The sequence below is a fragment of the Haliotis asinina genome, chromosome 15, assembly GCF_037392515.1.
Source record: "Haliotis asinina isolate JCU_RB_2024 chromosome 15, JCU_Hal_asi_v2, whole genome shotgun sequence".
Lineage (NCBI taxonomy): Eukaryota > Metazoa > Mollusca > Gastropoda > Lepetellida > Haliotidae > Haliotis > Haliotis asinina.
In genome coordinates this window covers 47,852,987-47,878,192 of record NC_090294.1, presented here as the reverse complement: position 1 = coordinate 47,878,192, position 25,206 = coordinate 47,852,987, and the positions used below count along the sequence as shown (strand labels likewise).

The following is a 25,206-nucleotide window of genomic DNA, read 5'->3' as shown; positions in this document are numbered from 1 at the left end:
TGCACTGAATATAAAAATTAATGACTTTGTCAACTGCACAGTGGTCGGGTTGAGCAGATCATTTACACAGACAAGTCTTTGTACATGTAAATAGTAATGCCCAACTGCTGGAACAGTAGCTGCCCACTGCAATATATTACACCCTCATTAATCATACACTGTACGCACAAATCACAGCTATATGGCAATCTAGCAGGCTTAACTAGTAGTCAGTAATCAAAGGGTCATTAAAATTCCATGCCTGTGACCTGCACCCTCCTACATATAGATCTGCCCCTCAGAGAACTCATCTGACCTAGCCCCTCTGCTAGCCATTAACACTGAAGGGTCACTAAAATTCCATGGTGCAACCCATCAACTTCTCTACACAGATCAGACACACAGACCCAGCTGGCCACTGTGGGTTGAAAGCCATTACAAATTCCTGGAAGTAAACAATTACTAAGGAAACAGTTTTACATATCAATAGACAGCCTTACAGGCTGACCAGTAACAGCTCACTAAGCAGTAGTTAGATATCAGTCAACTCACTACATCAACAATCAGTCAAGTCCTACACATTACACATCACTATAACATAGATCATCATACAACATGTCAGTACCTGGACCCTGTCGCATTGTTTATGCCGATATATTCCTGGCAACATTCCACCGTATTCACCAACACCTACATTGTGAACAACGGACATATATACCACCGTTCATCCATTCACATCTGAGCAGTCCATCAGGCGACTATAATAAGATCCATTGAGAACACAGACACACGCTTGTGTGCAGTACCCAACCTGGTGTCAGTCAGCCATGCATAAAGCTCCTCTACTCCTTTAACCCCTGGGTGCTGGCTGCTGCTCTCTCTTCCCACCCTGGTCGGGCACAAATCCCCTCCCTGATGCCACTATACATCACCATGCAGGCTTACCCAGGATGACTCAGGGATGGGAGAATCAACAGTAGTGCTGGCTGGTGGACAGCATGCGGTAGAGCTAGCCATGGAGTCTCCCTCCATCTTTATTGATCAGGAACATTCTGTTGTTGTCGGTTCACCAGTTGCTAGTGGTGTAATGTGTGTGTGATCCGTGTACAAGAATCATCTTGCAACACATCCACTCAGAGGTGGCTATCAATGAAGTCGATGCCTGTCATCCTGACTAATTTATTTGACCAGGGGCTCAATTCACAAAGCAATCGTTGCTATGACTATTGTACATCCCATACTTTAACCTCAACTTCCGGCAGTCACAACACACAGACTATTCGTGGAACAAGGTCTGGTGCTATATATTACACCCACTGGGACAACGGAAAAACCAAGCTCGATCAGTGATGCTTATTCCAACACAATAAATTCACTCTGTGAGAACAGGAATCATCTACCAGAAAAATTGGATCTGTACAAGAAAATCCATAAATGCAATGTTTTCCATCCTTGACCAGCATCTTAGTGGGAATCCACTTTAAAGTGGGCCACTGACACAGTCAAATTCAAATGAGTCATCATACTTCCAAAATATGAAAGGTCATAACTGAATGTCATTCCAAGCTAGACGAGAAGTATAAACTTTTCAAAGGGGAATCTATTTATGAATCACAACAGTTATGCAAAACAACAACTGAACATATCTTAAAAACAAGAGCATCTGTTAATGACACTACAGTGCTGTGTTTTGTGACTTCAGACTGTACAATAACTTTGATCACAATCGTGCCATATTTCCCACTACTTGAACGTCACTCATACTACGAAGGTGAAAACATTGTATCCGAGTGCAAAACACTTCTCCATCTAAGTCAACCAAAATGCTTCCCTTATATCAAATCAAGACCCCTTCCCCTTAATTCAGTAAACTAAGGCCCCTCCTATTCATTCAGTAAACCAAAAGCTCTCCATTTAGTTGTCAACATGGGCCAATCTTTAATGGCCCTCCCTGAGTTACAGTGGGCCAACAATCAGCTCTCCCCATTTGTCAGTTCAGAGTAAACCAAGTGCCCTTTTAATCTCAAACACATTAGGTTACAGGTATCTATCAATTCTTACTTACCTCACACAGAGGCAAGTCATGTATTAAGTCATCTGAGCCCTCCATAGAATCGCGACAGGTACCCCTTCAACACCAACAAGCACCCCTCCCTCTGCACACATTGTATAATGTACCCTAAACAGACTCATCAGTTTTTTGTGGCTGTATCTGATCGCATTACCTGTTAAAGCTGTTACACTGCATGCAGAATTGTCCAACATTTGATCTTTATACAGTGTCAAATATCACAAAAAAACCAAAAAAAAACCAGGTTACACAAATGTTTCAACCAGTTGAGAAAAACAACAATATAATAAACATAACTGATGACATTTTGTAAGCAGCCATGCTAACTCCCATGCAAATGTTCCACAAAGAAGCTGAACTTGTGTTTGTTCAAGCCAAACAACACCCATACCTGCTGCAGCTTCTTCACACACACAGGTCTATCTACCCACAGCCATCAAGTAGACGGCTAGTGCCCTTAAACAACTGTTATCTGAACAAGCAGACTAGATTCTCTCTCAGTAACCATATCTATATGTATCTGAAGGGTCCTTGAGACGAGCCAACAAGCTTTTTACAAACAAACCCCCTGCAGCTTCTCTACACCTTATCTTACTGCCCCGAAACATCAGCCAGAATAACTCAGATTACTCACAAAACACTAATTAAATTTACATCCGAGTCAACAATTTAGTATAACTATACATTATCTCATGTTAACATCATATAATAGACTGCAAGTGCTCCAAGTCACCTGGGTAGCTAACCTGGCCCATGAATGTATAGTAATGCTATCCTTCAAAGAGGCAAGTCTGGATAAAGACCCAGTCAGTTATTTATTACTTTTTAGAAACTTTCATTTAATGTATTGATTTTTCTTTTAGAGACTCGTGCAAGTCTACCTATGTACATACCAGGCTATCACCTTTAACACTTTTTTCCAGCTAAACTCAAGTGAAGATGAGCCACCTCAGCTGAACCAATGCACTACAGCCCTACCATTCAGTTTGATGTGGCATAAACATCTCTATCCGCTCACTCACATATCTTTCCCAGTCCATTTCAGTTTTAGTTCTTATCCCAGACCAAAGAATATATGTCATATAGGATCTTTACTGAAGTCTACAATGATTTGGCAAGTCTAGTTTCCCTCAGCTCCTGCCAGAAATTGTGGATGGTTTGGGACTCCTTGATGTTGAGAAATATTTTTATACCGTAACCATATTATCCAATGGAACTAAGTGTAGGTCTTTGAGCATCACTGTATGTTGTTACCCCATTATCATTTGTATCCACTCTGCTTACTGTTACACTCCCCCAATCTTCTCTTCCATGTTCCCTACTCATCCGCCTCCAGCTGCCTCCACTCCAAGATCCAACAGCTGCACCCTCACGCTCTCCCAAACATATGCTTAACCCATTGACTGGGTCTATTTTAACTTTATACTACAAATAACACCATGCATATATCACAGTATCCATGTATCATTCCTCAGACTCAACATAAGAAATAAGTCTGAACATCATTGACAAGCCATCATCATTTCGTGTTACCAAAACTGAAATATGATTATTATATATTTAACAGCATCAATCTTTATTCCTTCTCCTGATGTGAAACTGAAACATTTGAATAAACTAACTTCATATTTGATAAAGCAAAGATATCTTGTACTGAATATCCTGCCCTTATCGAATATTACGTTCCAATTTACTTCTGTAAGACTTGATTATCCTGCTCACTCAGCTGATAATTTACTGACACAACTACTAAATCAATACTCTAACGATAATTCAAAACATCAAGTTCCAAGATGCCACATGTGAAAAACATTTTTCTGTAGTTTTATTCTGCCTCATCAGACTTAACTCAAGTTGCTTCAAAAGGTACTTAAAAAGCAAATCAATCTAACTTTTGACTTTAGACATTAGAAGCTCTCATTCAAGATAATGACTGGACCGTGAATGATTGGACCACGAATCTGTTTCACTAATGTGATGCCCTGTTACATAATGTCACACTGCAGCTTTAAACAAAGTCAATCTTGACTGAAAACCTGGAGTCAATTTTTTCAATTACTCCATACATAACCAAACGTCCTAAGCCTCTTAGCTTGTCAAACTCTTATATTCTGATCCAAATGTAAAGAAAACCAGCTCCTGAAGGAATAATCTCAGAGGTGTGGGAGGGTACTTGATCTAATCCCTGTCCAATGAGTATATTCAAGGCAGTCCGGTCACCATATTTGTCACACAGAAGTCAAAGGACATTTAAGGTTCTCCAGCTCCAAAAATAAAATCCACTGAAACACAGCATGAATATCTGTCCATATTCTCTATCAAACACCACTTGGTTTTCCACATCCAGTGCAATTAAATGTGTCACCATCCACTACACAATCTCATCTCTTCTGGAACAAACAGAAGGAATATACTTTGTGCAATCTCGTCTCTTCTGGGACAAGCAGAAAGAAATAATTTTGTAACCATCAAATACACAATCTAGTCTTGAGGATGAGTAGAAGGAATAAGGTATGCATACACTGAAACAATTTCATGGCTATCATAATAACTAGAAATAATCATATATGCATAACAAATATGGTGTCTCACTTTAATCCATGTTGGTTCATACTTATATTCACACACGCATGCACGCACGTGCATCTTCCTGATGTCTAAAAACAGCATGGTATAATACATCATCATCATGCAATTTCCAGTGTATTTTCATAAAAGGCTGACAAACAGTGTCAAGCAAAAAGCTACTTACATATTTCAGCAGTTATGTCAGATTCAATAATCTTAACAGGATATTTATGTTTAACCAAACAAGTGGAATATCTGAATCACAATTTTGTCCCCAAAATAATCAGATACAATGCATCCAGCCAGACCACTGTTCAGAACATCTAAAAAAACATTCATTATGATTCATGCTTGCCCTGCTTAGGAGGGGAGAGAATTAAAAGATGGATTTACCGGTATCTGATTGGTGTAATAGGGCTGGGAGTAGGAAAGTCACACAATGTCACCAGATACCCCTTGGGACACACACGGCAGCAACTGCATTTGTGTTGCTAATATTTCAGTCCAACAGAGAATTCAGGCCAGTTATGAATAGGTTTTTAGCAGCTTTCTCCAGTGTTATAGATTTTCTCAAATGCTTTGGGCTTTCAGGAAGTGATTTAACTTAATTAGATTCACTTTAAGAGCTGCTTCTAAGGGAAAGATTTAATGCAACTTCCTCATCAGTTCTCTTTAGTTAAGTTCATGCATTGGAAGTCCCTTCATTAAATGTAAATTTTCGTAAAAGTGAGTGAGTGAGTGGATTTTATGTTGCTATTCAATTATTATTTTGGTGATGTCACTAAAGGGGCATGAATAGGTTTATATGAAATGAGGACATGGCTCTGGCCTTCACTACTAAGATACCTCATCGCCCTGACACATTGACACAATGGGCTTCTTTTGCATAAACTTACATACACTTACAAATGTAAAATGATGTCTAAAACCACAAAATATGCATAATGTTTCTGATTCAAAGATTTCAGAAGGAATGACTATATTATGTCCTTGGTCATTGTTTCAACGGCTTATTCCTAAAAAAAAAGATATTAAAAGCCTAACATTTTCCATAACAGAAAGAACAAAGGGTGTAACAATATCCAGTGTAGTCGACTTTGGATGGAACAGAGTTATGTCCCTTTGATGCCAGGATCTGTTCGCTGTGGTTTCAAATCTAAGAATTGTTTATCAGACAGAGAAATTCAAAGCTTGATGAACTACTAAACATGTCAATGATCAACACCACTTAATGCTCCCTTCTACATGGAGTAGTCATTAAAATACAGCTATAAGGCGTCATTAGTCATGCATCCTAACATACATTATTAAGCTGACTCTTTGATAATCCAGTTATAATCATTGCTGCCTTTACAGTTGTATTTTAACTATACCACCTCATATCAATTTCCCAAAGGAAAGAAAAGCTCTCAGTAATAAAGTCCCAGCTATTTACCTCACTGGGGTAGGGGGGAACCGTGAGTTTCGTGCAAGCAAACCTAGAAACAACAAAGGTGACCCAGGATATGAACCACCAATTTCCTGACTGTGTTGATACCACTACACATTGTCATTACAGTTCTCAGAGAGCCCTTCACATACAATAGCCAACTGCACTGACCTCAAAACAAGGCAGAATATTAGACTCAGGTAGTCAATGTAACAGGCAAGGACTTAACTTTATCGCTTCAACATAGGACTGAATGAGTGAGTACATTAGTTTATGCAGCTTTTAGCAATATTTCAGCAATATCACAGGACACCACAAAAAGGTTTCTTACACTGTACCTATGTGAGGAACTGAACACGGTGTGATGAGCGAATACGTAAACCACTCAGCTCTAGCACCACCCATCAGTGTAGGACAGACAACACCTTTATGAATATTTCATCACACAACCGTTGACAAAAACATAATGAGAACATTAAGAAAAACTGCGAGAAAGAATTTGCTATACCAAGATGAAGTATGAAGAGTGCTATCATATAATACTTCTCAGCACTTGCAGAATATTAGTTTGATTGTACATCAGTCAAGGTACCACAAGAACACACAATAATACCAAGCCTTGTAGTGGGAAGTAAGTTTTATAATAATTACAAATGATTCTCATAAAATTCATGCTGAGTTTGACAAGGTTATTAACAACCTACCACCAATATGAAAGCAGGGATCACCAAAACAGACATGCACAAGTACCCATGACTTGATTTATGTATGTGTGTTCAGATTTACAATCACCTCCACCACAATTCGTCAAAACACAAGGATAGAATGTCTATTTCAGCCCAAAAGAATTTAGATTTCATATGTGAAGATTTTCGTAATTGCTTTTTCTGAAAAAGTGTAACTTACACTTCATTAGTGGATACCTGGTTTCTGAAGACTTTAAGAAAGAGAGTTGTCAACTTTAATGTGATGAGCAACACATTTTGTAGTATATGCTTACTCCATCACATTTAAAAGTAACAGACATTGACAGACACTTCTTTATTCTGGAGTCCACATCCTTGAAACTCTCTTCATTACACTTCCTCTCACTTGAATGAGCAAGCAGACACTCCAAAACAGTGTGTTCCTCATAATAAATAAGGTGACTATAATAAACCTCTCTCTTCTTAATGTGCATCACTTCTAGAAGCCATTTTAACACAATGTCTAGTTTAGCTGTTAAGTGAAGCACACCATTATTCAACCGTTGGATAAATACATACAATCCCAGGAGCATGATGAATGCTCTGGAACAGATAAAACAACTGGAACAGCTAAAACAACTAACAGCAAAAATAGTTTAGGTTCAGAGGTTCCTGATTACAGTCAAGAATCCAATCAAGAGTCCAGAAGCCAACATGTTTTACCTTTAACCCAGCTACTAACATGCAGTACCAGAGAGCAGTTATTGCACCTCAAGCGAGCAGTCATTTAGTACAGAACACCCTGATATGTCCCCAGCCAGTTCACCGAGATTAAGATACTCACATTTTCCTGTGAATTGGATCATAAAAGCTGTCATAAATAAGCTTTGCCAATTACATGCAGCCTATGCAAGTCCTGAATGGACAATAGTCTTTGGCTGCTCCCTTCACAGATCTGATATTGTATAGTAGTTTTTTGTGGTGAATGTTCAGACCATAATAAACACAGTTCCAGGGTTGACAAAAGACATACCACAGATTGTCATAAACAGGTCAACCTGTACAGGGTGCCACCCCAAGCTACAATGAGATACTGTAGTGAAGTTTTAATATTCAGAGTGAAAATGTAAACTGTTTTACCAGTTTTACTCTGACTTATTCAAATGGAGGTCCTAGGTCCCTGGTTCTCAGTTGCTAGGGTGTTTGCTGGTTGTATGACACTCATGCTCAGTAAAGTATTGAAATGGGGTAGAGTGTAACACATCTATATAACCATATAAAACCTCAGAATTATACTTATGTCAGACGACACACATTTGTGAATAGCAGCAAGAAATCAAAGGGAAAGAAATTCTGTCTAAAGTCTGCTCAAGTCTGTCATCAGGCCTTTAAACAAATACAATTATAATTACAAACCTACTAAAAGGCACCCGTACACCACCACATCTATCTGTGTGCCAATTTTGGTATAGAAATAGTGAATAGTTTTAATGTTCTCCTGTGGAAAAGAGCACACCCACCAAATTCAGTCAAAGTCAACGGAAACAAGTCTATGGAACCAAAAAATATTTCATTCAGAATTCCAAAACTATGAAAAGACACAATATACCACCAGACAAATCTATGTGCCAGGTTTGGTGACGAAATATTGAATGATTTTATAGTTCTGCTCCAGAAAAAAACACTACCACCAAACTCAGTCAAAGGCGAACTTGTTGCCACGGAAACACAAAAATTACTTTATTTAGAATTCCAAAACTACCTAAAGGTTTAGAAATAGTGAACAGTTTTAAAGTTCTGCTCCGGAATAGAGCACACACAATATATTCAGTCAAAGTCAAACTTGTGGCCATGGAAATGCAGAAATATATTTTATTCAAATTCCAACACTGCTGAAAGGCACCAGTACAATACCAGATCTATTTATGTATGTGTCAAGTGAAGGAACAGTAAACAGTTTTGAAGTTCTCGCCCAGAAAAGGAGGGAGTGCATCTTATACAACCTGCAAAACGCATTGTAGAGGATAATAATGTGAGAGTGTTGAATCAAGTGAGTGATTCAGTCAATATGACAACAAACTGGCCACCCAACAACTCAAGTAGTTTGAACATCTATTTGAACATTTGTGAAAAAAGCCATGGCATTTTCAAGCTGTATTACCCATTTTATACAGACACATTCTTGACACTTAGAATGAGAATACAATGTACTTTTATACAGGAGAGAATCAACAGTCCACCATAGTACCTACAACAAGTCCAGGATGAATGCAATGTACCATACTAGAACCTACAGCAAAGTCAAAATCAACACCATGTACCATAGAACCTAGAACAAGGAGAATATAAATATGTATCATACAACTTACAGCAAAGTGAGGATCAACACAATGTACTAGAGAACCTAGAATAAGGTTGCAATCAATACAATGTCCCATAGAATCTTGGACAAGGACACGATGACTACAATGTACCATACAAGATACAGCGAAGTGGGAAAGAATGCCATGTGGCAGGCAAACAAGGACAGACTCAATACAATATACAAAAGAACTTAGAGCAAGATATCATACATAACTATTATTTCATAAACAAATAACAAATATATCTTTACACTATCCAGTTTCTACCACTGAAAATATATTCACAGCGTAAATGCATTACAGTGCTTTAATCCAATTTGTAAAATGTCCACCTTACTCATACAGCATCGATTTTTACAAACTAAATAAATAGAAAAATATGAGAATTTATACTATATTGAGTAGCACCTTTGTACATCTGGTGGAGCAGTGTGGACAATTGCTCTACAAGGCATACGTATCCCCCAAAGATATGACCAGATGACACCCATGCTTCATTGCGGCCAGATGGACAGGTAGGAGGAGCAGACGTCAACACCAGCAGACGTCAACACTAACAGACGTCAACACCTTGGACATCAAAGTTCAAAGTTGCAGATGACATAATATTGAAACTAATCATCACATCTAAAATTCTGATCAAAAGTCCCTTTGAAGTTTGTCACAGTTGAAACAGATGACTTCTTGCTGGATTTTGTAGCATACTGACCTCACCAGAGTCTGCCATGAACATGTTTCTTAGACACTGTATCGAAGTATGTTCAAATCAATACACAGCTGGTGTTATTGCAGACTGTCTCGGAGTCAGAAGATTGTCATACTGCCTTGTCACATTTACAGTATTTCTCTTCATCCTCATCTGATCCACAGAAAGATAAAAATCAGAAGACTAAAGCAGCTTATCCGTCTCATCACAGACTCATTTGGTACAGAAAATGATGATCAAACGTATCCAAACAACAGGCTCAGCTAATACTCCAATGTCACCAAACAAAATGACTTTCAACCTGAGTTCAGGAGACAACTCATCTTGCTTCCAAAATGAAATCCAAATATAAAACAGCAGCCTCTGTCACCCTAACATGTGACACACCTATCTCGGCATCATGGAAGGTATTCTGGAATAATCTGACACCACATGCAACAAAACTATCGATCTAGCATCCCTGTCAACAACATCTTCTGAGTTTGTCCACAATGCTCACAAAACATGGCGAACACCTTGCCATTATCTTCTGAAAGCTTCACTCAATCCTTCTAATGCATGCTTAACTTCATCAACCACATGGCTCAACATCCTGACCTACTTGACACCGCTAATTGTGACTACTCAGGGTCACAGGGTTGACACCAAATCCCATGACAATACATCATAAACTGACATTCAGACAACACAACCAGGAGCTGATCAAAATAATCTGTAATATTAATGACAATCCTCAGATTCTCAGTCATTAATTATTCTTTCAGTCTTCATCTCACTCTTGGTTCATTCTGTTGTTCTGTGAATAATTACACTTAAACCATAAACGCCTGTAACGTACAAAAACAGGTCCATGTACAATAACTACAAGAAAGAAATCCACAAAAATCCTTCAAACAAAAGAAAATATTCAAATTCTTGAAGTCTAAGCAAAGACTGATTTCAGTCATTTTCCACACAAATAAAAGCATCCCTGAAACAGCACATAAATCTTGACATCAGCCACCACGGAGTGGACATCCTGCCACAATGGAGTCATATCCTTCCTGCATGAAGTTGTAGGCAAGTGTATGTAGGGTCAGGATACTGTGTGGGGAAGTGACAGTCACAGGCAGATTCATGCGGCTGGTGTTGATGGATGTCTATGCACATCAACGCATGCACTCATACACATGTAGATGAACCTGAATCATGGTATTATTTCATATCATACACTTGACTGGACCTCAAACAGTGATTGTGACACAACCACACGGTCAAAAGTCTATACTCTTTATGCAAATATGAAGTACACTTGAATGACATTCTTCATCAACTAGATCCCATGAGTCTCTCATTCTCATGGAACAAATATTCACATTATCTTTTTCTCAGTCAAGATCAACTTGGAGCTCTATAACTTAATCAATGATCTACCAGCATTGATGAAAAGTTAAGAAAGAACGAACATGATCTAAACTGATGTGACCTCATCAATTCTGACAGGAAGTAGAAGACACATTTTCCTTATTTACTAAAGCTTTCAATTAGGTCATATGATCTTGTACATGAACCATATACCGTAGTGTCCCAGAAGTACCACCCTATGCCACTTGAACTTGAACACCCTATCTGAGGTTCCTGGGACAAAATGCTGAATATCAGCGAGTGAAGAACTTGACTTACTGGACACAGTTAAGCTGCCAAACAATACTTTTCATTGCAACAACAACAACAAGAATGTGATTTATTGGATGAGTGATTTTAGAAGTTATTTATTCTTGATCATTATTTGTTATGTTCTGGATGAAAAATGTAAAAATTTACCTAAAATTTATAGTGAGTGTGTTTACTTTTATGACACTTTTAGCAATATTCCAACACAGTAGGGGACAGCAGAAACAGGATTCGCACATTGTATCCATGTGGAAAATAGAACCCAGATCTTCTGCGTAACAAGCTAACGCTTTTACCACTGGGCTACCCTACCACTGCCCCTTATTGGCATGCCTCTCCAGTGACTATCACATATCCTTGAACTTCAATACATCTCTTTTTTATCTCTTTTTTATCAGTTTCTTTATTCTTTGTAAAACTTAGGAAGGGTTCATTGTCTCTAACAAATGTCAATGTCAACTACCAAATTAATCCCACTGTAATGACTTGCCCAGAGTTAATTTCGAGATCGCGAAAAGTCTCTAGTACACACTCACAAAATCATGTTCAGACCTACTATCTTTATTGACATGTACATATATTTCAATAGTTAGCCCTTCTTATGTAAGTCATAATAATTCCCATACATTTATCCATGCCTGTTGCTGACATACTTCGTGAAAAGGAATCTGCCCACTCAACAAGACTTCTATTCAAGTGTGTATTGCTTGCTGTGACTAGTCCTGTGCAGCACACAATACTGCATTGTCAACTAATGACAGAGTACAGAGATAGATAGATGCATCTGCTCACAACAACAGGTGGAGGAGGGAGGTATGGAAGTTTGATTTGCCTATTTGTATGTAATGCTTTCTGAGTTTATTAACTACTACATATTGTTCACTGTTGATTTTTTTTTTCAAATACAACTTAACATCGCCCCTTGTGTATCTGTATGTAACCTGTGACACATTATGTTATGTTACATCATGCTTTCATCTCGGTTGTCAATTACTTTTCAAGAATGAAGAGATTTCTGGTTTGACTGTAGCTCAATGCAGCAAATAGCAATAGTTCGGACCATATCCATCATAGTCTGGGTCAGATAAACCAGTGATTACTAGTACTATGATCAGCAATGTACATTGGTGTGCAATGACCATCATCCATGCTTGGCAAATATCCTCATACGTATTGTTACTGGGACACTTAGTAAGCATCAAAGACTAATAGCCGGGTTACAATGTAATAACCAATTTTATTACCTATGAGGGTGAATATCGGGGTTTCATATTTTTCATACAATGCCCCAGGGCAAATATCACTTTGTCATGGCAATGTGACGTCATGTACAATTCTATGACGTCATGTTTCTTCTATGACATTGCATTCTACATGCGTGATGGCAGGAAGCCAGCCTATGTTTGAAAGTATATTTGTGGTTATTTTCCTCAATTTGACGACTTCAGTGACAAACAGATTATTATATTCGTGCCCATATTATACCATGTTTACAACATTCAGGCCTAAGTGGTGGCGAGTGGTCCTGTGTGTAGTGCTCAGGTCACAAAATCAGTTGAAGTTAAGCACCGTTGAGCTCGGACAGTCCTTGGGTGGGTGGCCGTGTTTGGCAGTTTGACTCCTGAGAGTTTCTAGGACGTCGGTCCTGCCCCACAACGAAGCACATGTGAAACATGTGGTTTCACCTTAGGCAAGTGAGTTTGTTCAAGAATTGCCTCTGTCCACGCAGCAGAAAATGGGTACCCGGTGAGATAAAATCATGTGACTATAACCTTCTAGCGCCTAACAGGCAGCTTGGGTTATCCGGGGTAATAATATTGATGTTCAGTGTATGCGCTTAGAGCATGTCCCTTAGTGATGTGTATGACGCGCCATATAAGTACTCTTATTATTATTGTTTATTATTAAGTATCAGTATATCCCTCTCTCTTGCTCAGGAAACACCAACATTTAGTCACTTCTGTTCTAAACACAGTATAACATGGGCACTCCTATAATATCCTTTATACATGATCATGCAGTATTTTCAGGTCAATTCCAATGTAATAATCAGTTACGTGAGTAAGCAGTGTTTTCAGGTCAGTTACTCCGCTACGTGAGCTAGCTGTGTTTAAAGTAGTGCTAGCTGTGTTTAAAGTAGTTTCTGTGTGTGATGCAGGTGGACTTACTTCCCCGTGGCTGATTCCTCCCCTGCACCTCCTGGCCCCCGACTTTTCTCTTGCTCTGGAAATAGAAACAACTTGACTCAAGATGTTGCCACACAGACCAGACAAGCAGTGTCAGGATTCACAATGTAAAGACGTCACAGCGTCAAGTTACGCTGCATCTGGGAAGTTGTGATCATGCATTTTCAGCATGTAACAATACCTGATAAACATGTCAATAATACCTGGGCTTACACCTATATATCATTTCAGAAAGATGAGCCACACACAAGTATTGAATTATGCACATTTATGAAAATCAATATGACAAGATGGCTTGACTTGTCAACACAAAACTCCACTTAGCTGTGAATAACTGCATCGTGATTTAGCATTACATAACTTGTACACCAGTATTCTGGGCAAAGAAGGAAGACTATGCATCCAAAGAATGAGCCTAATGTTAAAGCTGAATACAGTGGAAGTTGTCTAATCCAGCACTCATCGGGACTGGGGAAATAATCTGTTTAAGACAATGTGCTGGACTGCAGAGTGCTGGACGATAGATGTACAAGCCACGAAAAGGACTTGGATTTTATGCCAGTGTTGACAACTTGGTGGATTAACAGATGCCGATTTTTGACAGCTTCCACTGTATATTAAAGAGTTACTAGACACAAATACCATGGCAGACAAGGCTCAAAGAATCATGACTTCGAACATAGCACATACAACAAAGCAAAAAATCAACAAAAATAGTACAAAGCTTACAAAATCATCTTTGCAATATGTGTCATTGTGATAAGTCATTGTTAAGGTGGAGGAGTTATGATCACCTTAGTGCTAAGTCACCTTGTTCAACATCACAACTCTGACATGATTGCAGATAGCAACTTCAGTTTGGAGTATCTTCTGACAAGGAAGAGATGAGAAGAGGCATACCTAGTACACAATGTGACCTGCTGTCATTGAGTGAAGGAGTGGCGAAACCAACCACAACAAACTTAGTCTACATCAATCTATACATCTGGTAACAGTTTGCAGAATCAAGACTGAGTCAATCAGCAAAGAAACCACAGAAGCACAATGATAACAAAATTCTCCTGTCATCAAAACCCTCACATACCTGTTGTCACAGCAGCGCTATGAAGAGATGTTGACACAGTAGGTGTCCCTGGCTCTCCCCTTGTAGATAGGTAGCATGTACCTACAGTGCACACCCCACGTGACAGACAGACTCCACTGCAAACATACTAGCCAGGTCCTCTATACACAGCTCACGACCACTGGCCCCAGATCACAAACACCCAGCATGTACTTCAGTCATTCAAAGGACACAATAGAAAGTGACAGCTCTGTAGATCGGTGGAGTCAGTCAGTGGGCAAGGATCTACAGAATCAACTTCATCTACATTAACTTGTGGAGGGACTTTCGATTGACATCACAGAGTTTGTGCAGAGTGTTCAACAGAAATGTAAACAAGCCCCCACTGTGAGGTGTTGCCAACACCAACCTTATCAACCCAAATAGTCAGGGTGGGACATTTGACATTGACTGGACACCATAGGACACAGCAAGGCCAAGGTTGATGTGACAACAGTCTCAAGGTAATTTCTTCCTGATTTTCTTTTAAAAAAAAAAAAGAACAAAATTGTTTCATATCTAAATATCAAATAAGGATATAATGGGAAACCAGCTTCCTTCCCGTGGGGTGGGAACGTGACAAAGATATTGATGCAACATGTTGTCAAAAGATATATAATACAGGTATTGAGGCATGGCATAAGAGCTATATTCAAGGGAGTGATATCATCATGGAATCCCAGGATTAATGCTATTGCAAATGTAAGAGTCCTTATTTATTAAATGCTGAGTAGCAAAGATTGTGATATGACTTATAACATGGCCACTAAAGTCGCTGATTGGTTAAAGTTCTGAATATTCTGTGATTGTCTTCCATACCTTCATTTGAACATGAGCCCCAATTTATTCAACCTGAAATATCCTTTACTTAGAAATCCCTTTGATCACCAAAATAGACGTTTACTTCAATATCTGAGAATTAATGACCACCATTTTCTTCAACTTAAAACCTCCATTACTGCAAGAACCCCTTCAGTCAATCCTAACTCCTTTTCCACAAATGTATCCATGAGGTTTTACTGTAAGAAAACCTTCAATCAACCTCAGCTCCCTTTACTCAAAGTATCTCTGACGTTTTACCATACAGAAAACTCCTTTTGCTACAGGTATGAGAGAGGTTTTACTGCAAGAATGTTTCAGTTAACTCCATTTACTCCAAGTATGATTGTATCCCTGATGTTTTACTGTAAAAATCTTCCATACTCATTGCCTCATACAGCTTGTAAGCACTTTCTCAAGCATGAACCAAGACCCATTCAGCCAAGTCCATCCTCAGACTTTCTAATCATACCTGCCAACTAAACATGATTCCAGATCAGCAGGTAATCTTAAATAAAACCTACCTTACATGAAGCAGTGTCTCCACATGAATAACATCAAGTCTGACGTACACATCCACTTGGGAGTAAACAGAAATCCAGGTTTTTTGTAAGTGTAGGTCATCAGCCTGTGATTACATCTGTGTTGCTACTGATTGTAAACTATGTTATTGTACTGACATAAATGTACTACATCACTCGACAAATACAAACAGCAATGTCTTTAATTCATTTACTCATAAGATTAACATATATATAGGCTATGGACGGAAAACTCTCTAAATACCCCTACCCTAACGTACAGGTGTGTGTAACTTGATCCCCCTCCTGTTCCACTTGAGTGACCGCAGCCAGGTAAATACACAAGATCACAGGTATACAACCAACTGGTCCATAAATGTCTCCACACTACCTGGACTACAGTGACAGGGGACAGATAAGCACTATCAAAAGAGGTAGTAACACAACCCCTGGGGATAATGTGGAATACCACTGAGAAAGAGTACCTGCTCCACAGGATGTAGGGTATCATCTTCAACTGTAGCAATGCAACTAACAATTAACGGGATCAAAATGTACTCCAAGCTAAATAAAATTCACTCCATTGTAAGATAGTGAAATGTAATTTCATTATAAAATGATTAATCTGTCATTAAATCTGACCCTATTTTGAAAATCAAACCCCGGCATTCATCATGAAAAGCTACTGAATGAGTTAATTAACCACTGGGCTCTAACCAAACAGCATGCAGCGAGCTAATGGCATTTAATCAATGTAAGTGACATGTTGAGGGTAATGATGAGACAATATTTGCTAAACTACTCATGCATGTTTAGAGTTTCAGCCATTAAATATGTTGCAGGAGAGTTGTAGTTAGCTTTTCCAAATTCAGATGTTGTTCAGCAGTAGTTACAAATATCATCCAAATAATTTGAAGTTGCTGGACAGTTGTAGTCAGAAATAGCATCCAAATAAGTTGTTAGACAAAGACGCAGTTCGCAATTTCATTCAAGTGATTCTTAAGCAGTAATCTGGGTAAACAGCCATTTATGATGACAGATAAGTTAATATGAGAAAACAGTAATAACTACAACATTCGAAAACATATTTCACATACGTTTCAGAACAAGATGTCATCAGTCAGCTTCAGTTTAATCAATAGCAATGTAAGTGTACTTCAGGACAAACTCACAAATATAAACAGAAAACAAGAAAACAATCCCAAAGAGCTGATGAGATGTGCCCCTATCACAAAGTGCACTTCTCTAGCTGTGCTGAAGCAGAAACCAACTTTTTTTCCTGGTTTCATATTGCCACAAGAAGCAGTTCCCCAGCTGTCACTGCCGGCAATCCAGATACAAGGACAGATATTGATACTGTTCCTGGGGGATCAATGCATCTTTAACAGTTCTGCTAGTACCTGCATCTGTGGAGTACTGGCATGGACAATAAAGTAGCAAAACATCTGACACACAGCACAGAAATCGAATCTACTCTTTACCAACACATTTCACTCTGCCCATGAGTTGCAGTTAGTCATCACTGCATCAGTAGTGAGTGAGTAAATTAAGTTTTAAGCAGCTCTCAGCAATATTCCAGCTGTATGTCAGTGGTCTGTAAATAATCAAGTCTGGTCAAACAATCCAGTGATCAACAGCATGAGCATCGATGTGCACAAATCAGAACCGATGACATGTGTCAATCAAGTCAGAGAGTCTGACCACCCAATCTCATTAGTGGCCTCTTATGACAAGCATAGTCACCTTTTATGGCCAGCATGGGTTGCTGAAGACCAGTTTTACCCCAAAGTTTCACAAGTCCACTGCGTCAGTAAGCCATGACTGTGTTGTACAAAGGATCTCTGTCGAGCTCTCCCAACCTCCATGTCTATGGATGTTATAGATAAAGAGGTCTCTCTCACAGAATAACTTAAAACAACATAAAAGAGAGTTCCCCTTTATACATTCTAGAAAAGACTGGGTCCACTGCAGCTTATTTGAGCTTTATGGAGTGCCAGCAATGAGGCCATTTTGATGTTTAGAGAAACACTGTCACACACCCCACTGTTGTAATTGCTGCAGAAGATCTATAAAATAACAACAGCAATATGAAACACTAGTACTATTCCATTTGGTTAATCAGTTCTGATTACAGAAGAAGTGCATTTGTACAATGAGAAATCTTGTCACATGATATGCAAATTAGCTTGCAGCAGAGATGCAATGCTGAGTTCTTTACTGTGAAGGAGTGTGCTTGTATGTCTTTAATTAAGTTTCATAAGACACCTTAGAATCTTATAAGAAATCAGATAATTAACACACTGATCAAGACACCTGAAGGTATGCTTGTATGTCAGTTTTAGGGCTTCAACGGTTCAGTCAACTCGATTTTTTATCAAGAATCTTTGGTTTGATTATTTTCAATTTGATTCTTTACACAAGTAAAAACATCAGTTTTCATTTAATCAGAGTCGACTTTCTTAACATGAAATCCATCTTGATGTCAACTTGGAGATGTCTACTAGCAACAACTATCATTGGATAATTAGCCCGGTGTCAACCAGTCATGTTTCACCTTATTTCAGTGCTCAAAACTGCTTGACTTGGCAGTGTGGGCATAATTTAAAAAAGTATTCAGATATCGCATCGAAATACTGATACTGCTTATCGAAAATCAAGGGTGTCAGATTCAATTTTGGGTGAACTAAACTAAATCATTGCAGACCTAGTCTGCATATACAGTAGTGTGTGTTGTTCTGTGTTACAGAGCTCAGGTCACAAATAAGTTAAAGATAGACACTAATTTAATGGGTGATCATGTTTGGCAGCTTCAATCCTGAGAGTTTCTAGGACTTCAAGTGGCCCCACAACGAAGCACATGATACATGTAGTTTCACCATAGGCAAGTAAGGTTGTTCAAAATTGCCTCTGTTCACCCATTAGTGAAGAGGTACCCGCTGTTATAAGTCATATGACAGTTAACCTTCTAGTGCCTCTCAGGCAGCTTGCCTTACGCGGGGTAATGATACGTTAGTACACTGGACAAACCCTGAAGGAGGCCTGATAATGTTCTTAGTGAAAAAACAGTAGTGTACAGATAAAATTCAAACATCCGATTGACATTCGATTTAGGTTATAACCTGAACTTGTAATCAGGGTTTCTTTTCATGCTTGTTCTGCCAAATGAAACAGAAATTAATGGAAATGAAGTGATCTAATTACCCAATACTGTTTCCTCCAAGATAAGAACAGTAATTTGTATGCAGGAATCAATAACTGGATGCACCAATAAGTATCTTGTTTCAAATTACTGCATAAACAACCAGCCTAATATTCCCAGCAGGCTTCAATAAAATAGGACATATTGGGGTGGGGGTAGAGTAGGGGGTGCTATTTGCTGTATTGTTTTCACAATGTTACTGACATAATAGTGCAGCATTTACGCCACAGGCATTCAAAACCTGATGCGGTAGCCAGTTGGAATTGACATGCTAGTTCTTCAGGCCAAAAACTTACAAGACCATTTCCGGTTTCCCCAAACAGCTGTTGCCTCTCGGGGTGTTCCGATGAGTAAAAATATTAACAAATCGATTGAAAGAAGGATAAAAAATGACTATCAATTGTAAAAAACATATTTACCATTTATAAGAATTTTGTTGTTTTTCTGTAACTCACTTGAATGAAGTAAACTAGTTAGTAAATTAAATTAATCATTAAATATTCACAAACATGCACTCAACATTGTAAAGCTATGCGCATTGTGAAATTTCAACCATTTTATTGATTAAATTAAATTCAAATGTCTTTCTTGCATGCATGCATTCCATTGTATTACAGTATTATTAATAAAAAAAACCCCACTAATTCGAAAAACAAACAAACAGGCAAAACCATTAAAAATTGGTGATAACATTAAAAACATATATATTTGGATAATAATCGTTCACCACAAGTTGTCTCATTATATAAATCAATAGTGGATTTGGTTTCCAAACACTCATAAGTAATTGCCTCCTCAAAAGGTAATACTGAAAGTATATAGTCATGCCCCAGATATTACTTCAACAGATACTGCTTTGCTGATGTGCTGGAGTCAATTTAAAAATGATAATGGTTCTAAATATAGCTAAACGCCTATTTGTGATTGCCCTTCAGAACAATATTTCAATTCTCCGCACAGAGTAGTGTCAGTATGGTTTTATGCTGTTTTTAGCAATATTCTAGTAATGTAACAGTAGGTGGCATCAGAAATAGGCTTAACACACTGTAGTCATTGTCTTCTTCAGTATGACGAGTAAATGCTTTAACCATTAGGCTACCTTGCACCTTTCCATACAGAGTAAAGACATACATACAAAAACAAGAAAATAAGAAATATTGGCTGCATTGAGTGAGCACATTGAAATGATGCATTATGTAAGACATGGAAGTGCTTCAGTATGTCAGCTGTACCAACCTTTTCCAAAACAACACATGCAAAACACATCACAAAACACAGACTGAACTTGAAAACCAGTGTGCCTGGAGTAGGGTACCTGGAGTTACTTCCCCTGATACACTCACATGCCAGCTACAACCATCCATTCTATACCAGTCAGCATGGCCAGAGACCCCACAGGAGATCTGTCAGTATCATGGAATACTTAATAATCTTTAACAGTAGGTGACAGAGCAATTCTGATACGTTTCAATGCAAGTTTGATAATGATAATTAACACACACTTGTCATTTTTTGTGAAATCACTGAGAATCATTGAGGAGTCTTCTATTATGCTTGCACATCTAAATAATTACACCATAACTATATGATTTTGTGTGTGAAACTAAAATCTGTATCAGAATAATCTGAAGCAAAATAGCTTGCTAGTAGATTGAAAGACTATATCACAAAACAATGACGTAATCCCTCATCGATATTTCAGGCAACTATTAAAAATATCAGTTTATATATTTCCTCTCAAGACTAACGAGTCTCTGAAAGGAACAAATTTTTACGGAAAACAAAAGCTCATAGTAAATAAAATAAAATATAATGAAAAGGAGCTCTGAGACTTTCTTACAGCTACAGAAATCTAGACCTGCCACATTTTCTAGGCTGGGTGGGCTTTTTTTATATATTCGCTTTAGAATCTGAATAACAGACAAATTTCCTGTGTTCACCCATCAACAGGTGAGGTCATTTGTGCAGATTATGTTTTAAATTAAAATATATCAGGAGTTAATGGGTTGGGAGGGGTGCTAGGTTAGCATTAAGAAGGGCAGGAATGAATCATGGTTGTGTGAAAGGTGGGGTAAGAGCTTGGACAGCTTGGACAACATGCTGCTTTTAACATGAACATGAGTCTATACAGACAGTATACCCCAAGCCAACCAGTATTTGTTTCTGCCCCAAAAATCCTTTCCCTCTCCACACATAAACTATCCACTACATCCGCTGTGACCCATTACACCTGGAGACAATGGGCTAATTGTGCCAGGTAGCCAATGATACCTGCATTAATATTTAACACAGCCCCTACCTGGCCCCAGTCAACAGAAACTAATTCCAGCTCAAACAAAGGAAGTGCAGCTCCACTTAATGAAAACAATCCGAGCAATTACCTTGTCAAAAACACAATAGAATTACAGATGTCTAAGGTTACACTAAGCACGCTAATCACTGTTTCAAACTCGGTGAATTAACAAACACAATTACATTCAACAGATTCATAGGAAATTCACTGTCAATGTTGATGGTATGAAATTATTCAAACATTTCAACATTGTTACCCAGAACACAATTTCTATATTGATAATGCAAAAACATAACATTCCTATGTTTCCTTTTCAAGAAACAAAAGGTATTTTTTGATTCTATATTTATTGAATCTGAGTCATAACATAATTTTGTGCCAAAAACATTGGGGTCTGCTAGCCCATACTGGATAAAGCGTAGTTTTTTGTTGACTATATCATTTATGGACTTACTAATGAGCTTATCACACCCAACAGAATGTTACATAACTCAGGCGTCAGGCTAGTGATTTTAAGGTCACTGTAACATTGATATGTTAGACTAGTATAAATGCTTTCCCTCAACAAAAAATCAATTTAATTTGAACAAATGTATTCTTTGGCATCCATCTTGCACCTCTGAATTTGGAGAAATGCAGGTTTTTATATAGAGCACTTTAATTTGAAGTCGATAAGAGAAGCTAACGCTTGTGTCTGGTTAAGCCTGAAATAATTGATAGATCAATTATAGCAACAGCAAGTAAGTTAGAGTGAACTCAGACAAAATAGTCCCGCTATATCCTAATAGAAGTGGTTGACAGATAGCATGTCCATCATTCCTAGCTCACTGATATACTGCTTTCTCAGAAACAGCACAACACATTATATGTTCCACTGTCTGCCAACATCTTTAATAAATACAACAATCCTTAAACATAATTTACATCACAAACTGGGACACATTTAGATGTTCCTCTGAAGATGACACTTTCTGTAAGTGACAATTCTGAATTGGTTGTTGACAGTGCCAAGGTTGGAACATTACACTGGCAAATCACAATCATCAGAACCGACTGCCGTCATGGTTGACTGACACTGAAATAAACACATAAATCCTTCCATGCATGGCATGAACACTTGATTAAATGCCACATAACTGTTGAAGAGGTCACAACAGGTTTGAATGAACAACACCAGATTACCAATATCACTGACAGATTGCCAGTATCACTCTGATACAAACACACACAAAGACCTAACACAACTGACAAGGGAGAGGCGTTATTACAACAGCAACAATTACCTTTATCCATAGTCATCTTAAATCAACAAAATGTCCAAAAAGCATCCAACAATCCTCAGTCCATTTTACAAGAAGGTTGGTGACATAAATATCCCAGGCAGGTCCACACATCAGTGTTGGCTTGAGCCTAGTGTGTAATCACAGGTAGCTGGCTGTCAATACCCGACAGACTGGCCGCGACAATGGATTACACAGAAAGGCATGTTCGGACACAGTCAGTTCATGCACCACAGTTCCTGTCTTTTGAGCATGCTCAGAGCAGAGATTACCTATATCACCAGATCACAGTCAGTGTTAGGATAGTCTATCAACAAATTGGTGAGTAGCTGATCTAATTCCAGGAGATTCAACATGTTTCCAGGTATATCGACATCTTGTGGAATAGAATCTGAATGGCATGCTGATGTGAGTGAAGGAACAAACTCCTCTGTTTACGTGTCAATATTTACAATTTTTCACGTCCTGTTTTTGAAGCAGACAGACAGATTTGTATTGTTTCTTACAAGCCATGCACTATAGTGGAATATCTCCCTGTTAATGACAAAGAGAAAGGTGGGGAGAGCCTCAGGAATGTACCGAGACACCTGTGAACCTGATCTGGTACTGCTAGTCTGCAGGACACTATCAATATCATCACATTCACTGGTAGGTGTTAAAGCCATTGCACTCATGTAATGTCTTTACCTCCCTAGTTTTATTTTAAAAATATGTTGATAATAATTCAGTATTTTTTTCCAGAAGTGTTGAAAGATAACAATGACTTGACCCCTAGTCTGTCATGCCTTGACACAAATATATCCAAGAAAGCCCACACAAGTCTAGAAAATGTGGCAAGTCTAGATTTCTACAGCTTCAAATGAAGAAATTCAACAAGTTCCTTTTCATTTTATTTTATTGTTTTCACTGTTAAGTGTTTTGTGTAAAATATGTTCATTTCAGGACAAGCTGCTAAGTCGGCCTTGAAAGCTGATCAATAATGTACAAAAGAAAATTTCAACCTGAAATCATCTCTTTGCCCTTTGTTGTAATATAAATATCAGTCAAACATCACAGCAGTCATTAAGCCATTCTGTGAGGTCTATTCTACAATATCTCTGTAGACATCTGTCACAGATATATTTTCCCTCTTTTTGCTTTTGATCAGACTTTTAACATGAAAATAACACCATCAATCTTTTTAAACCAGAAATAGAGAGATTCTCTACCCACTGGGCAATCTCTGCAGAAACTCTTTGACACCATACCCTGAAATACATGGATGGACCGATGGTAGCAAGGAATGTTGTTTTATGCAGTAACAAACCATATAAAGCACATTCTAGAACTTACTTCATCCCAGCCAGACAAACTAGTGGCTGATAACATGAAGAATCACCCAGTTGTTTGAAAACGTTCTTCGTGAGCACCCAGTCCTCATAAGTGAGCTCAGGATGGAATAGTGAGATTCCTTAGACTGACTGTTAAGAAATTAAGTGAGCTTTTGAAAACTGAATAAAATACAATTTATAAAAAATTATGCAAAAGAAGAATCCTAATGGAACCCAGCAATCCTTAGTTCCACAAGCTAAGGCAATCCAGACTTGTGTAGGAATTCTCAATGCATTACCTACGGGAGACAGATTAAAGGTTCCCCTTTGGCACAGATTTTCAAAGTTCCCTTAGCACTAAGATAGTCATAAGTGGCATACATTAACTTACAACTATCTTAGCACTAAGAGAGCTTAAAAAATCTAGGCACTGGAGTATGACTGGACATATTTACAAGCCTGACACTTCATGTAGGGTACAACTGAAAACTGGTCTGGCTAGCTATTCTCTAAACATTCATAACCCTATGAAGCCCCTTAACCCATTCTTAACACATTGATTAAGATCAAAGTTAAAAATTCCTAGGGCTTCGGACATTTCAAGAATTATAAATGACCTAGGAACATTTCTCACCAACTGTAAGGGGTCAAATGTATATTTCAGCTTACACCTGCCAAACTGAGTTGATTTGGAATTTACATCACACTGGCATTATTCCAGCCATATAGAGACGAGACTAAGTTTGCATCCATTACCATTTTGGGTGCATGTTCCAAAAGAGTTTGGCTTTGAAAACATATATTTTCATGTCATCATCATTTAAAAGCAGAAGATGTCATAGCATCAAATACAAAAGCAAGCAATTTGTTATTCTCATTATGAAACTACAGTTTGAAATATAGGTCAACTTCCCTCAGGAAAATTATGATCAGGTGCCCCACTCACACGGGGAAAACAGATCTTTCAGATTTCTTGCAACATAATGGGAGCTCCTTGCAGTTGAAAGCAAAACATACTTGATGGCGAACACCTCATTGCAG

At 38.3% G+C, this 25,206-nt stretch overlaps 1 protein-coding gene across 1 annotated transcript in view; it reads right to left on the bottom strand.

Annotated features, from left to right (window-relative positions):
* The window catches only part of LOC137266474 (transforming acidic coiled-coil-containing protein 3-like), a 77,776-nt gene that overhangs the window by 28,731 nt on the left and 23,839 nt on the right, over positions 1-25,206 (bottom strand). The window contains exon 7 of the mRNA XM_067801974.1: positions 13,624-13,678. Coding sequence (XP_067658075.1) covers positions 13,624-13,678 — 55 coding nt within the window. The remainder of the gene's footprint in view (positions 1-13,623; positions 13,679-25,206) is intronic.